Below are 13779 nucleotides of genomic sequence, written 5' to 3' on the forward strand. Positions count from 1 at the left end.
CCCGTGCCTATTCTGTTTCCCCACTTTGCACAAATAAATCGCAGCTCAAACTTTTTTTCACATCACGTGCAATCCAATTTACTCATTAGTTCAATTATCGTTATGTTTAGTTCTCATTTTTATTAAGGAATTATTTCGCAACTTCTTTCACTGCTGTGCATAAGCTGACAGTTTTCACGTTTTAATTTGTTAATTAAATTTTATCTTAATGTTCTGTATTGCATTTCGCTTCTTAGAGGTGCAAAAACTCAAAATGAATCATATTATGTAAAGCATTTTCCTTGAATAATAATTTACTTTCATAATAATTTCAGTTGTGTGGAACACAAGGAGGGAGGATTTCCTACCTCGATTAACCAGGGAGACGGCGCATACGTGTTATAACATGAGGAGGTGCATGCGTGCTACTGAAAATATGTTATTAAGCTCAACTTATTGATTTTTAATGTTATATATATAAATATATTAAATCTTTCAATCTTAACACAAATATAAAACAAATTAATTCAGTGTTTTATATATATTTTTCTAAATTATAGACATCAGCTCAAAGAATTTGAGTGACCACAAGGGTCCTGAATATAATAAACATGTACAATATATGTGATGTGATACATTAAAGAAAAAAGAAAGTTAATTGTTGAAGGCAAATATAAGTGGATTAATTAAAATAGAGATGATGATGTATGTAATATTTGAAGAGAATCCTTGATAATATTTATAAGAATAGACATTACATAATCAAAAGGAATGTGAAATTCCTTAAGATAATTCCATGTGAATTTTGTAATTGAACCTCTACTGCCAAACAGCAAACCAATGACAGACCATTGTTTAAGAAGGACGTTGTACTTTTGAGAAAGATAAGGCAGACAAGGTTCATATATGGACTTCTTCTCAATATCAACTTCGGTGGCCTGATTTAGGTTTCTTTCGAAACGGATAGTAGGGTCAAGAACAAGAGCCCGTTTTAAGCGTCCATTAATAGCAACAATGTCTGCCCGTCTAAAAGAACCATCTGATGATACACAATGTACTTCCTCATGAATCTCCCATTTAAAGTTTTTAACGGTGTCGCCAAAGCATGTCGTACACGATGATGTCTAGCATTGATCAGCAGCTCGCCTTTAGGGCACTGTCCAAGCACGTGTCCAAGTGTTTCAAGCTCGCTACAGTCTGGATGACGGCAGCGGGTTGTGCTTAGAGTTCTGCCCGGTATTGCGCGAACCGCCGCAATATTGCTTGACATTTTTAAAGCATTGGTCCATTCTGAGGAAGATAGGCCCTTTCGATTGCTTATCCATGGGTTAGCCTTGGGGAGATCACTATAAACAATAACTTCTTTACCACGCAAGGTATGGTTTGTTCAAGTTTGGAATGCGTCATTTCTTAAGTGTTTACGAATTTTACGACCTGACCAGTTGATAGCATCAATAGCTGTGATATTCAATTCTGACAGAGCAGAAACTTTTTCACTTACATCATGTTGTATCATCTTATAAACGGTTTCGCCCTCATAGGGGCATCTTCAGGTACAAATTATTTACAACATTAAAATCTAAAATCAATTAAAAGAATCTGACCACATGTTTTAAAAATAATGAGATTAGTGGAGTAATATTATGTGTAGAATATCCAGAATATATTGATATATGACATTAATATTGGGCTTCGCTGACCATTTCAAAAATTAATGTAAATTATTGATTTTTGCTTGAGCTTTTTGTCTTGTGATATTTTTATTTTATACATTACAAGATTTTTAATAGTACAACCTTGGAACATTGTATTACATTTTCGCATTACATTTTTTTGTTTCAAAAGTTAGATTATTTATTTTTTTCTTTAATGCTATAATCTGAATTGCAGCAACACAATGGTTGAATTAAATCTCTAATACAAATTGGAAAAATATCATAGTTCTTTTATAAAAGTAAAGTAACACTACAAGAAAAATTGTGCAGAAATGAATATTACAATATTATGTAGAAAATATGAAATAATATGTTTTACTTTTCACAATAAGTCCAGTCTAATATTACGGAAGTAATGTTAACAGAACTAATAAAGTTACACAAATAATATATCAATATTTTATGAATAATGTAGAATCGTTCTTCATATAAAACGCAACACAGAAAGAATGACCATGTAATTATCAGTGCACAGCTGTGAGAGTTGCAAGTACCTACATAAAATGTTAACAATGCTCTAATTAAGGTTATGCTGGAATGGAGAAGTCACGCCAGCAAAATGTTGCCAGTTTAGTGTAAGGTGCGCCTTACTATAGGGTTCCCAGACGTCCTGTAAAATACGGGATCATCCCATTTTTCGCTAATGCGTCCCGTTGTCTCGAGAAAAGTCTTCAGGACAGCTTTCTGTCCCGTATTTTAGAGTTCTAAACTATTCAACATTACAAATTACAAACATCGCACTTCATCATTGCATTGTAGATGAACACCAAACGTTTAGATGAAGTCTGAATGGATTGTTTTAAAAGTACTGAAGGAGAACTCTCAAATTTGAAGAGGGTAGTGGAGTTCATTATGTGTATCCCTGGAAAAAATATGTGTGTCGAAAGATTATTTTCTCGCTTGAATGCTCTATGGACTGATGAGAAAAATAAATTGTCTGTAAAATCAGTACAATCAATGCTTGTTGTAAAATCATCTTCAGTGAGGATTGTGTTGCTTTTCATATACGATTCTTCAAAATAAACAATTGTTAATTGAAATTAATTCTTCAAGGAAATATTGCAAGGCCAAGGCGGATTGATTTATAAGAATATTGTCACGTGAGTAGTGTATTTTGTAGCTATTTCTGTAATAACTTAGTAAAAACATCTTGAAGGCAACTTACATAAAGAAGCTTAAACTTGATGCAAATGTGGTTTACTTACCTGCACGCATTGTATTCTTCACCTGACATAATTAGGAACATTAAATCCAGACGTTTGAGATGGACAGGGCATGTAGCACGTATGGACGAATCCAGAAATGCATATAGAGTGTTAGTTGGGAGGCCGGAGGGAAAAAGACCTTTGGGGAAGCCGAGACGTAGATGGGAAGATAATATTAAAATGGATTTGAGGGAGGTGGGATATGATGGTAGAGTGGATTAATCTTGCTCAGGATAGGGACCAATGGCGGGCTTATGTGAGGGCGGCAGTGAACCTCCGGGTTCCTTAAAAGCCAGTAAGTAAGTATGTATTTGTTTACTTAGCCTTAGTAAAGTGTTTGTGTAGTAAACTTTACTACACACACTCTGAAAGATTGGCATATTTGATGGGTGCGCATACTAAACTTACTCAATGAAAACTGATAAGTGTCCCGTATTTTTTTCCAATGTGTCTGGGAACCCTACCGTACTGAGATACAGTAGAAACATGTTGTAACATGAGAGAGCGCATGCGATCAAAAATCACCGAGTTATAAAAAGAACAAGCATCTGTTCGAAATAGAGCACAACTTTGATTATTTCAGGTGCACAAATTATCAACAAGACACTAATTAGGGATATGAAAGAGTGAGGAGGTCGGAAGTTTCCTGGCATTAAGGTAGTGCAGATTTAAAACAAAGTACAGTCTTTCCCCACTATGCAGTGACGTGCCAGGATCAGAGCAAGGGGGGTGCGGATGGGGTGCGAGCTGTAAAAATGTGGTACATAAAAAATCCAAAATGTTCTTTCATGCACTAGCACGCATACTATACATTTGTTTATTATTATTATTATTATTATTATTATTATTATTATTATTATTATTATTATTATTATTGCTAATCACATCCATTACGATATACTATGGGACGTAGTTTTTTCACATCCAAGAAATTGTTTGTTTGTTTTTGTTCTTCAAAATAACTTATGCCTAGTATTTTGTTAATAAATTGCCCTTTGGGGTGCGGAAAGGGGTGTTCCGATTTTTTATGGGGTGCTTGCGTACCCTTTCGCACCTCCCTAGCGACATCCCTGTCACTATGCGCCTTCTCCCAGGTTAAATTGTGTCTCCTCCAGATAAAAAATCTGGCAATGCCACTGAATTTCAGATACCAGAAGCTGGAAAATTTGTAACCTCTCCCGTATAAATTAAATTACTGTTCAAACTTTTTCGCATGCCAAGACCAATAAATTCTGTAATATAATTTTAATAATGTTGATAAAATATTACTACAGTTTATGTATGGGTAATATGCGCTAAAAATAATTGATGTGTAATTGAATGGATGATGTCATAAATGATGATATAATCTATTTTGAATCTTGCGTACACTACTTTTAACACTTGAATATAAGTAATTGATTAACTAGCGGACTTACTCGTGTTAATTATGTAAGTCTGTGCGGCTTACAGCTGTTTCGGTGCTTCATCACACCATCCTCAGAGCCTACTAGATCTCGGCGTCATCTCGAACTTCTCTGCCTGTTATGTGGGTGTGTTTGATTGTTGAAAGATGTTGAAAAGTGGAGTCAACACACTAGAACAATACGAAATATACAAACACACCCCAATCAAATTCTCAACACAGATAAATTTCAGTACACACACATTATTTGACTCCACTTTTCAACACCTTTCAACAATCAAACGCACCCACATAACAGGCAGAGAAGTTCGAGATGACGCCGAGATCTAGTAGGCTCTGAGGATGGTGTGATGAAGCACCAAAACAGCTGTAAGCCGCATAGACTTACATAATTAACACGAGTAAGTCCGCTAGTTAATCACTTACAAATATAATCTATTTCAGGATTCTTGAAATTCTTGAAATTATGACTCTGTTGAATCTTGCTGGCTGTATGAAAAGAGGAGACGACTTTGTGAATGACATTCAAATGTTTAGTCGTGTCTTGTTACTTACAGTTGTTTGTCTGATTACATGTACATTGGTCGTTGTGTCTCATTGTTGACGTCAGTGAGAGCGTGAGACTGAGGAGCGTGAAGTCAACAACAATGGCAGCAATGACAACAACAACAACAACAACAATGAAGTCATCACCATCTTGTGAAGGAGCACTTGTTATCGTGTCTACTGCAAGCCTAGATGTTGGTCTCCACTACTCCTCTTAGTTGCAAGAGAAAGTAAAACGTAATTTAAAGCTGTTGACTCCTTGGTTGCAAACATTGTCACGCACAAGGAGTTGAAGGGGGCAGCTAATGGTGGTGGTGTAAAGTGGTGTTGGGACTTTTCCAGTGTCAGTACTCTTGAAAAACTTATACTTCTGCAGTGGTATTCATAGAGAATATAACATGAAGCTACCGAGCATAATACAATAGAAGGCGATAGAAATAAGACCCTTCTTGTATTAAAAAAACAATGTTGCGTGTGTTTGTGCTTCGTGCAGCGAGGATAAATCCAGTAGACTTTGTACATATTATATAGAGAGAGAAGTCTCACATTTAAAGATAAGCAACCAAATAAAAACATCTGTTTAAAATTCACGCCTTCCACAAGTTTCTGTGAATATATATCATATAAACATTAAATAACAATTGAAAAGAAGAATAAGAACTCTTTGATTATTAAAAAGAAAATTTAAAAATACCAATTATATCAATCAAACAGCTGTGAGCATGAAAGAGATTGAGAAAAAGTTTGAGTGCCTGAGACATGTGTATGAGCTACAGGGTGTTCAGAGATACCTATCAGGTTTGCACTTGAAAAATTACAAGAAAAACTAATAAGTTCGAACATTCCATTTTATCATATGAATCCTGTACATTAAAATCTTCTAACAGAGAAGTTTAATTGCATAATAAGAAATGCAAAGATTCAAATTTAGAGTTGTCATCGACATATTGAGCATGTCAGTAATAATTGCTATTGCATTAAGTCTAAGAGAGTAACATATCTCTGCCTAATCTGGTCTCGTAAAATTTATCTCCTACATATAGATGTTGTAAATATATATATAAAAAAAAAAGATTATTTGTATGGAAGATATTAAAATGCATTTAAAATTCGTAAGGCTTGATTTGAAAGTGAAACAATGTTATTTTCAAAATAAATATAAGTGCTTTAGTAACAAGCGTTGAATATATATAATTTTAAAGTGTTTTTATGGAATTTAAATTATCGCAAACATTCGTTGAGGAATGTTCAAGAAATGGTTGTTCTATTTATATAAGTTTTTCCTGTAATTCACAAATGAATTCCAGATGGGAAATTCATAGGACATTTTGTATTGTTGCTTTCTTTATTTAAGAGAAAACTGACACGACAAAAAAGAAACAAAAGGAGCCAACATTTAATTGGCCGAATAGTTAAATTATAAACTACAGTATTTATTATTGTTTAATTTCTAATTACCAGAAACCTTCTCATTTTTTAACTGCCAATCTTAGAAATAAATGACAAAATGGAAGTGTGAGTGCTTAAAATCATCATAACTGGCTAATTCGTAGGAACCGTGAATTTCTCCCAACCGCCCAACCCCCCAAAACACCACCTGGAAATATACTCTATAGCAGATAGGAATACTAGAACATTTTTTAAATATAATATATAAATATATAATTGAACCTCCACCCACCCAAGTTATAGTGGAACTGAATACAAAAAAAAAAAATAGTAACTTTACTTCATGCTTTCCTTTATTAATTTTATTTCTCGACTCTTTTTAATTTCGAATGAACCATGGAAACTCATCTTCATCTTAACTTGTAGATATCCATTCATAGTTGAACATGACATTACGCTTGTTGCATCAAAGACTGTGGAATTTGTGATTTGTAACTTATTTTCAATTAACATATAAAATCATTATCATTCCATGGAAATGGTTTTTATTTTTGGGTATAAAATTTGCAATAATCTGGGCACATTTTCAAATGTAAGCCATATTGTGGATGAGCTGTATGTTGTTATAATAAGACTCAACCTGTTTTCAGTTCTGAAGGTGATTTATCATGCTGACAGGTCATTATTGTTATAATATTGATGCAGAAATGCCGAGGTTATCATTACAAGCTTTTTTATAGTCATTTATTAATACAAATTATTCTCTTGTAAAAAAAAAAAAGTAAATCAGTGAAAATACAGAATTATTAAAAGCTAGGATACCTACAAGTTTTGCTCCTATGAGTTGAGACTTTGTCTTTCATAGAAATATGTTCACTATAAACATTTTAACAAAATGAAACTGAACCCATTCGAGTTGAAGTGCGAGAGAGAGAGAGATAGAGAGAGAGAGACAGAGATTGCGAGTGCGGGAGAGAGAGAGATTAACTTCAAACCTAAGACTTCTACCCCCATATCTACTGCCTTTCTTTGGTATTGTCAGCTTTAAGGTAATTGTAGTTTGAAACGAAGAAGAAGAAAATTGGTGCTTCAGTCTTGTATTGTAGTCTTAAACAACCATTTAGGTATTAAACCTTGAAACTTGCAATTTCACCCCTCAAGAATGAAATCAGTCAGGCTAGCTGCCTCTGACATTTGCTGTTCCCTAGGGGTCATCTATTCCTCGTTAGCACAACTGTCTCTTCTACAGCAAGTATGGAGCACAGACTTGACCTGGCAAAAATAATAAAAAAGTAAAAAAGAGAAAAAAAATTATATCTCGCTTCTTATTAGAAGCCTAACTGTACATTGCTTTATATAAATCCTGATAGGTAATCTATTCTATTCACATTTGTTATTATTTTATACATAATGTTTGAGAAATAAATACAGTAAATTGGAAGGTATTCTGGTATAGCTGGCGCCAGCATTTTTGGCGTGTATCCTAGATATATAGTGCCCTGTTTGTGAGCATGTTGATAGTGTAGGTCAGAATGGTACCACTTCCTATACACGTCACATCAGCTATATGCCAAACACAGTTGTCAGACTGACTGCGGCAAATGTAAAACACTCGCAGTTAACGTTCCTGTTACTTATTTTACATGCCAAAAACGGTGACGCGGACTGTACTGTTAGCCTGTGGCCTAATGCAATGAAAGTTAACATTTATATAGACATTGACATAGAAATGCGCAATGAATGAACTATAAACATTCGGTGATTTACACCATAATAAGACTTAATATCAGATATTTGAAGGCAACATGTTTTTAGTAACAAGCATTTCTAATTAAACTACATGAAAATTGATCGAAATATTATTTCAGAGAGAGAGAGAGAGAGAGAGATACGATCAAATAACAGTCATATGCACGATTATATTGTGCTCATTATTAGACGGAGAAGATTATTTTGGTTAAAAACTAATGTTGATAAAATTAATTGCGTTTTAAATTTGGCTAACTTAACCATTGTAATAACCACATTATCATGAGAGAAAAATAATGATCGTAGTTCATTTTAAAGCATTTCTAGACATGTGTTGGTATAAACTAACTTCATGTTTTAGGTTATAATTGGTTCTCCAATATATTATACTTATTTCTGGGACATTCTGTATATTTTAATCATTGTTACTTCAGTATTTGATTAGAATCATATGTAGCTTTTCCATATTAGAAGAAATCTGAGAGTAATGTAAATAATAGTGCACATTGAGACCCAGCTACATCGATGTAAAAATATATTATTCACAAGGGACCATGGGATCATTATTACTTTTAATTGTCAAGTTAATTGGAGACTCGAAACATTTTGTTGACTTGAAAATGTCTATTTTGCATAAAAACCTATGAGGTTACTTCCAAGTTTTGTATTAACATTAAAGAAATTTCTCTAGAGAATATTAGTATGTACACCATGGATATATTTCCTTTGAAATAAACATCAGTACAGATCAGCATGTATGATTTAACTTGATATATTTTTGTAGTGTGGTTGTGTGCCAAGTCAGAGTGGAATGCTCCAGGTACCTTTGAAAGTATGAGTGGTCTGTAGTCGAAGCTTATAATTCATTCACTATTTGTATGGAGCAGATCAAGTTGAGCAAGAATTAAGCTAATGAGACCGGTCAAAGAAGCATTTTCAACATGCCGACAGTTTTGTATATATTGTTATTTTCGTATTCGTTAAAGTATTTTTAATAGCTGAGTTACGTGGTCGGCCATTGTATTGCAAGTTCTGAAGTTCAGACCGTTAACCAAGTCCATATATGATCGTAACAGTGTCTCTGTCACCTGTGTGGAAAGTTTTCTCTCAAATGCGGTTTTTTGTCAGTGACAGTGTAAACAGAATGAAGGAAATTTCCAAAGTCGGTGGCAAATCTCTTGTCACCGCACCTACACCTGTTTACATTTGCTCTATACTCATCATGAATGAACTAGAGCCAACACAAGGTGAACTTTACCGCTTGAGTGTCTTGTCAGAAGCAGCCAGAAGAATGTGCTGTGCTGTACAATTTGAGTTGTCAATCACTCACACTTACCAAGGTCCAAGTTCCATAGCGGCTGGACAGTGTTAATTATAATCTTGTGGTTGTGTTCAGCCTTCCATTTTATTGTTAAGGATAAGACAGTTGTGCCAACCACACACATTGATGCTATATGCTGTAATAAGGAGTGCGATGTGATTAGAGGCCCCTAGCTTCCTATAACACCCTCAAAAACTTGCTCGCACACTTGTAAAAAGAAAAACTAAATGCCTATAGCTTACTACACCTTGCCTGTTCTTGGTGACTCTGACAATAACGTGAATGATGAATGAATATTATTAAAAAGAGAAAAATAACAAAAAAAAAAACTGTCACTTTTTGTGCTGTGATCATCGTAGACAAATTATTTCTTCCACCCCTGGAAGAAGGAAGTAAGGGGTGGGACATTTTTGTGTTCTTTATTTTTTTTTAGACTCTTCAACTGCCACAATGGTTGTAGAGAAAAGGACCATATCACACACTAAATATAACATAATGATGTAAAGTGTTTAATTTTTTGTTCAACTCATGGGAAATGACAGGGATGAACAGTTGAATCTTTTTCTACAGAGGAAATCTGGTAAACTCACAGCCATGATTAAGATATTCGGAAAAGCTGGAGAAAGAGGCAGGATATCATTATTTTCATCATATGGTAAATATTGCCTGGGCCATTCAATATTTGATATTGTGATGTTTATGCCAATCTTCTATGTGATAGGTCAACTACCAGACAAGTATTGGAGCCATATTATGACGATAACATGCTCTTTTTGGCAAAAATGTACACAATATAATTGCCCTGTTTATTCACAAATTTATCTCGCAAACTGTACATACAAATAAAAAAATAATAATCCTATTTGAATCTGAATTATACATTATACTAATTCTCTTTCCCACTTCTGTAATTTCTTTGTTTTATATTCTTTTTTTATCAGTTTCTTTTCTCAGAAATCATTTTGCATATTCAGTTCCCCTATCTCACATTAAATCAAATACTTTTATTTCTAAGCCTCTCTTTTTAAGTTGAGATTGGATGTACTAGATATTTTAATGAAAAGGTTATGGTATTAGAGCCGTAGTTAACAGATTTTGTATGAAACTTTCAAAAAAGAAAAAAAAAAAAGCCTTTCCTGTACCTTTCTCCTCCTTTCCATTACAATATTTTTTACAGTGTCAGTTTAGTTGACATATATTATTTTAGGATCTCTTACTAGGATATGAAGCAATATTGATACGGTACCTTTTCACTTCCAGTGCAAATTTGATCATCATTGGACATATGCCCTTTCCCGAAAACTTTGTTTCACTATAGCTATATCTAAAATTTACTATCCACGGTAATCTGTACAATTTTTAACTGTGAACTTACCATCGACAACCTCTTGAATTGATGTTTCGTCTAGTGACTTCTTTATTTTTTAACATTTCATGGAAAATTTGTCATTTTCATTCAATGACATTATAGAAACATATGTTATTTGATAAGGATGACAATTGGCGTTATAAGCTCTAGATATATTCATTATAGCATGCTTGTAGACTTTCTGATATCAACACAAATTAAAAACAACATAATAGGAATAGTCAGTTTTGATTCTGAATTTTGAAGAATTTTCCCAGTCATTTTAATATTTAAATTATTACTGTTACTACGGCTCTGCATTATATTTCTTCCGAGGATTGGAAGGCTTAGTACATTCAATCCCATCTGAAGTCAAGTTTCTTGATGAGTATTTTTCTTTCACCTATATTCCCACCCTTTTCACTCCACATATACGAAGAACTAATATCCGCAGAAATTACTGGAATAGACAACTGAAGAATTTGTTCTACTCTTTCAATACTTGACTTCCATCTATCGTACTTATAACTCCACTTTTAACATAAATGCCTATTTTAAGGCGCGGAATATACTGTACATTTAGATCAGAATAAACGAAACCTACAATTAATGAACAATTTTACAAAATAAAACTTACAAAAGAATATATTATGAAGATAAATTCTTTGGATAATCTTGATTGCTAAGGACTAATTAAAATATCTTGCCTAGTTATGAATATTCGGGGCATTGTCCTAAAGTGCCAAATTGATCATTGTGTTGCAGGAAGTAACGAACAGAAAGCCAAAATATCTAAATCTAGGCAAGAAATTTGATTAATTTTCCCATAGCTTTCATTATAATGCAAAGAGAAATTGCATTCTTCAGTCTCCGTCAATATTGTTCAATTTTATGTATTAACAAAACATAATATAAATAACGACAAAGACTGTCATACCATGTCGTTGTAATCTTCTGTTACGTTAGTGTTGAAAGTCAGAAAAAGACGTGCTTTCGTATAATACATTTAAGCAAATTTAAACACAACAATTTTCAGAGGATTTGCCAGTCTCTCTGAGGTGTATAATATCTTGTCGACCAAGATTTTTCCACCATATAATCAATGGGTCCAAACAGTAACAAAATGTTGTCCATTCTTCCTTTCAACCCAACAGATATTGCTCTAACGGGTAAAAAATTCCTGTTAAATGTTTAACATTTCAGATTTTTAATGCTGACTACAGAATATCTAGATGGGAGAAACTTTTGATGTAAAAATGCATGTCAGTGCATTATAAGGAATTGGTATTAACCTCATATAATTGTGTAACCAAAAGATTTTAATTACTAAGTAAAATTCTGTCATATTTTTTACAAATTTTAATGTAAGTGTTCAAATAAAAAACTCTTGCAAGTATTGTCATTTTAAACAAAACTAGTAGATTATAAACGCTAATGTGAGTGAGTGAGAGACACGTAATCCAGTTTTTGGAAACGAGGACTTTTTCCATAATAGGAAAGCATACCATTCATTGAGTGGTAAAGTAACAGAGGTATTAAAGCAATGGATTAGTAACTAATTGCACAGTAGTTTATTTTAGTTCATAGCAGGGTTACAGGATCGTACAAAGTCGTGGCAGACCAACATTATGTCTGATATTTTTACAGTAAAATCTTGACTTCTGGGTGTCACTTTTGTTTAAATACAAAGTCATGGATAAGCAGATTTACAGGAGACAATGTTGGCATTGCTGAACTACTGTATATAGGTAAGTAGTTTTTTATTACTATGAATGCAGCCTGAAGGCTGATGGCACAACTATGCGGGTTCTAAGGCTATTGAACACTTGTCTCAATCCAGGATATGTTGTCCCTCTGGAGCAGCCATTTTCAACCAGTGTGCCACAAATGACCCGCTGGTGTGCTGCAAGAAAATGAAAATAATAAAGGTTGTTGTAGCAAAAATTGGAAAAATAATAAAAAGAAAGTGAGTCTACAAGAATCAAATTTCAGCAAACATGGCACACATTAGCTTTCAGTAAACACAGTGTAGGTATGCAAGTGGAAGAGAAGAGAACGACTGACGCACAGCTATTGTCACCAGGTCAGTAAAGTTAGAATATCGTACCAGTCTTGAATTGAATTTGAATTTAGGGTGGAGGGGGACTACGACCCATCGCTGCAACCTTATTAGATCCATTTTGAATCTTGCGTACAGTACTTTTAACACTTGAATATAAGTAATTGATTAACTAGTGGACTTACTCGTGTTAATTATGTAAGTCTGTGCAGCTTACAGCTGTTTCAGTGCATCATCACACCATCTTCAGAGCCTACTAGATCTTGGCGTCATCTCGAACTTCTCTGCCTGTTATGTGGGTGCGTTTGATTGTTGAAAGGTGTTGAATAGTGGACAGACAGGCAGATCATTCCAAACACGCTACAAAGAACACATTAAAGCAATAATCAGAGGACACAATATATCTACATATGCCGATCACATAACCAATGCTAACCATACATACAATAACATAAATGCAGACATGGAAATCCTACACATACAACCCAAGAACCAAAAACTCGACACACTAGAACAATACGAAATATACAAACACACTAAAACACACCCTGATCAAATTCTCAACACACAGATCAATTTCAGTATGTACACACACACTATTTGACTCCACTTTTCAACACCTTTCAACAATCAAACGCACCCACATAACAGGCAGAGAAGTTCGAGATGACGCCGAGATCTAGTAGGCTCTGAGGATGGTGTGATGATGCACCGAAACAGCTGTAAGCCGCACAGACTTACATAATTAACACGAGTAAGTCCACTAGTTAATCAATTACTTATTAGATCTATTGCTCTGACTCTAGAGTTGCCAACTGTTTTTGAAGAAAATACGGGAGACACAGCTATCTGCAATATTTCAAATAGAAAACTGACAAATTATTCAATTCAGTTAGGCTTAAATTGCGATTATTTTGAGACACTTTGCCTCGCATAATGGATTGAAGCAAATTGTAAACATTCCCTACATGAGTAGTTGAAGTCGACTCTGATTTGTAGTTCTGATTTGATTAGTTGTTTCGTGCTCCTGTTTCAAACATCTGTTCACTTACTGTTCATAAGA

At 34.1% G+C, this 13779-nt stretch overlaps 1 protein-coding gene across 14 annotated transcripts in view; it reads left to right on the plus strand.

Annotated features, from left to right (window-relative positions):
- Positions 1–12053, plus strand: part of Rim (Rab3 interacting molecule) — a 513404-nt gene extending 501351 nt beyond the window's left edge. For all 14 annotated transcript variants that reach the window (XM_069820175.1, XM_069820163.1, XM_069820168.1 and 11 more), the window contains one exon: positions 4915–12053. Coding sequence is in view for 1 of the 14 variants with exons in the window: in XM_069820173.1 (XP_069676274.1) it covers positions 4915–4917 (3 nt within the window). In the remaining 13 variants the exon portion in view is untranslated. The remainder of the gene's footprint in view (positions 1–4914) is intronic.
- The last annotated feature ends 1726 nt before the right edge of the window (positions 12054–13779 follow it).

This window comes from Periplaneta americana, chromosome 3 (assembly GCF_040183065.1).
Source record: "Periplaneta americana isolate PAMFEO1 chromosome 3, P.americana_PAMFEO1_priV1, whole genome shotgun sequence".
Lineage (NCBI taxonomy): Eukaryota > Metazoa > Arthropoda > Insecta > Blattodea > Blattidae > Periplaneta > Periplaneta americana.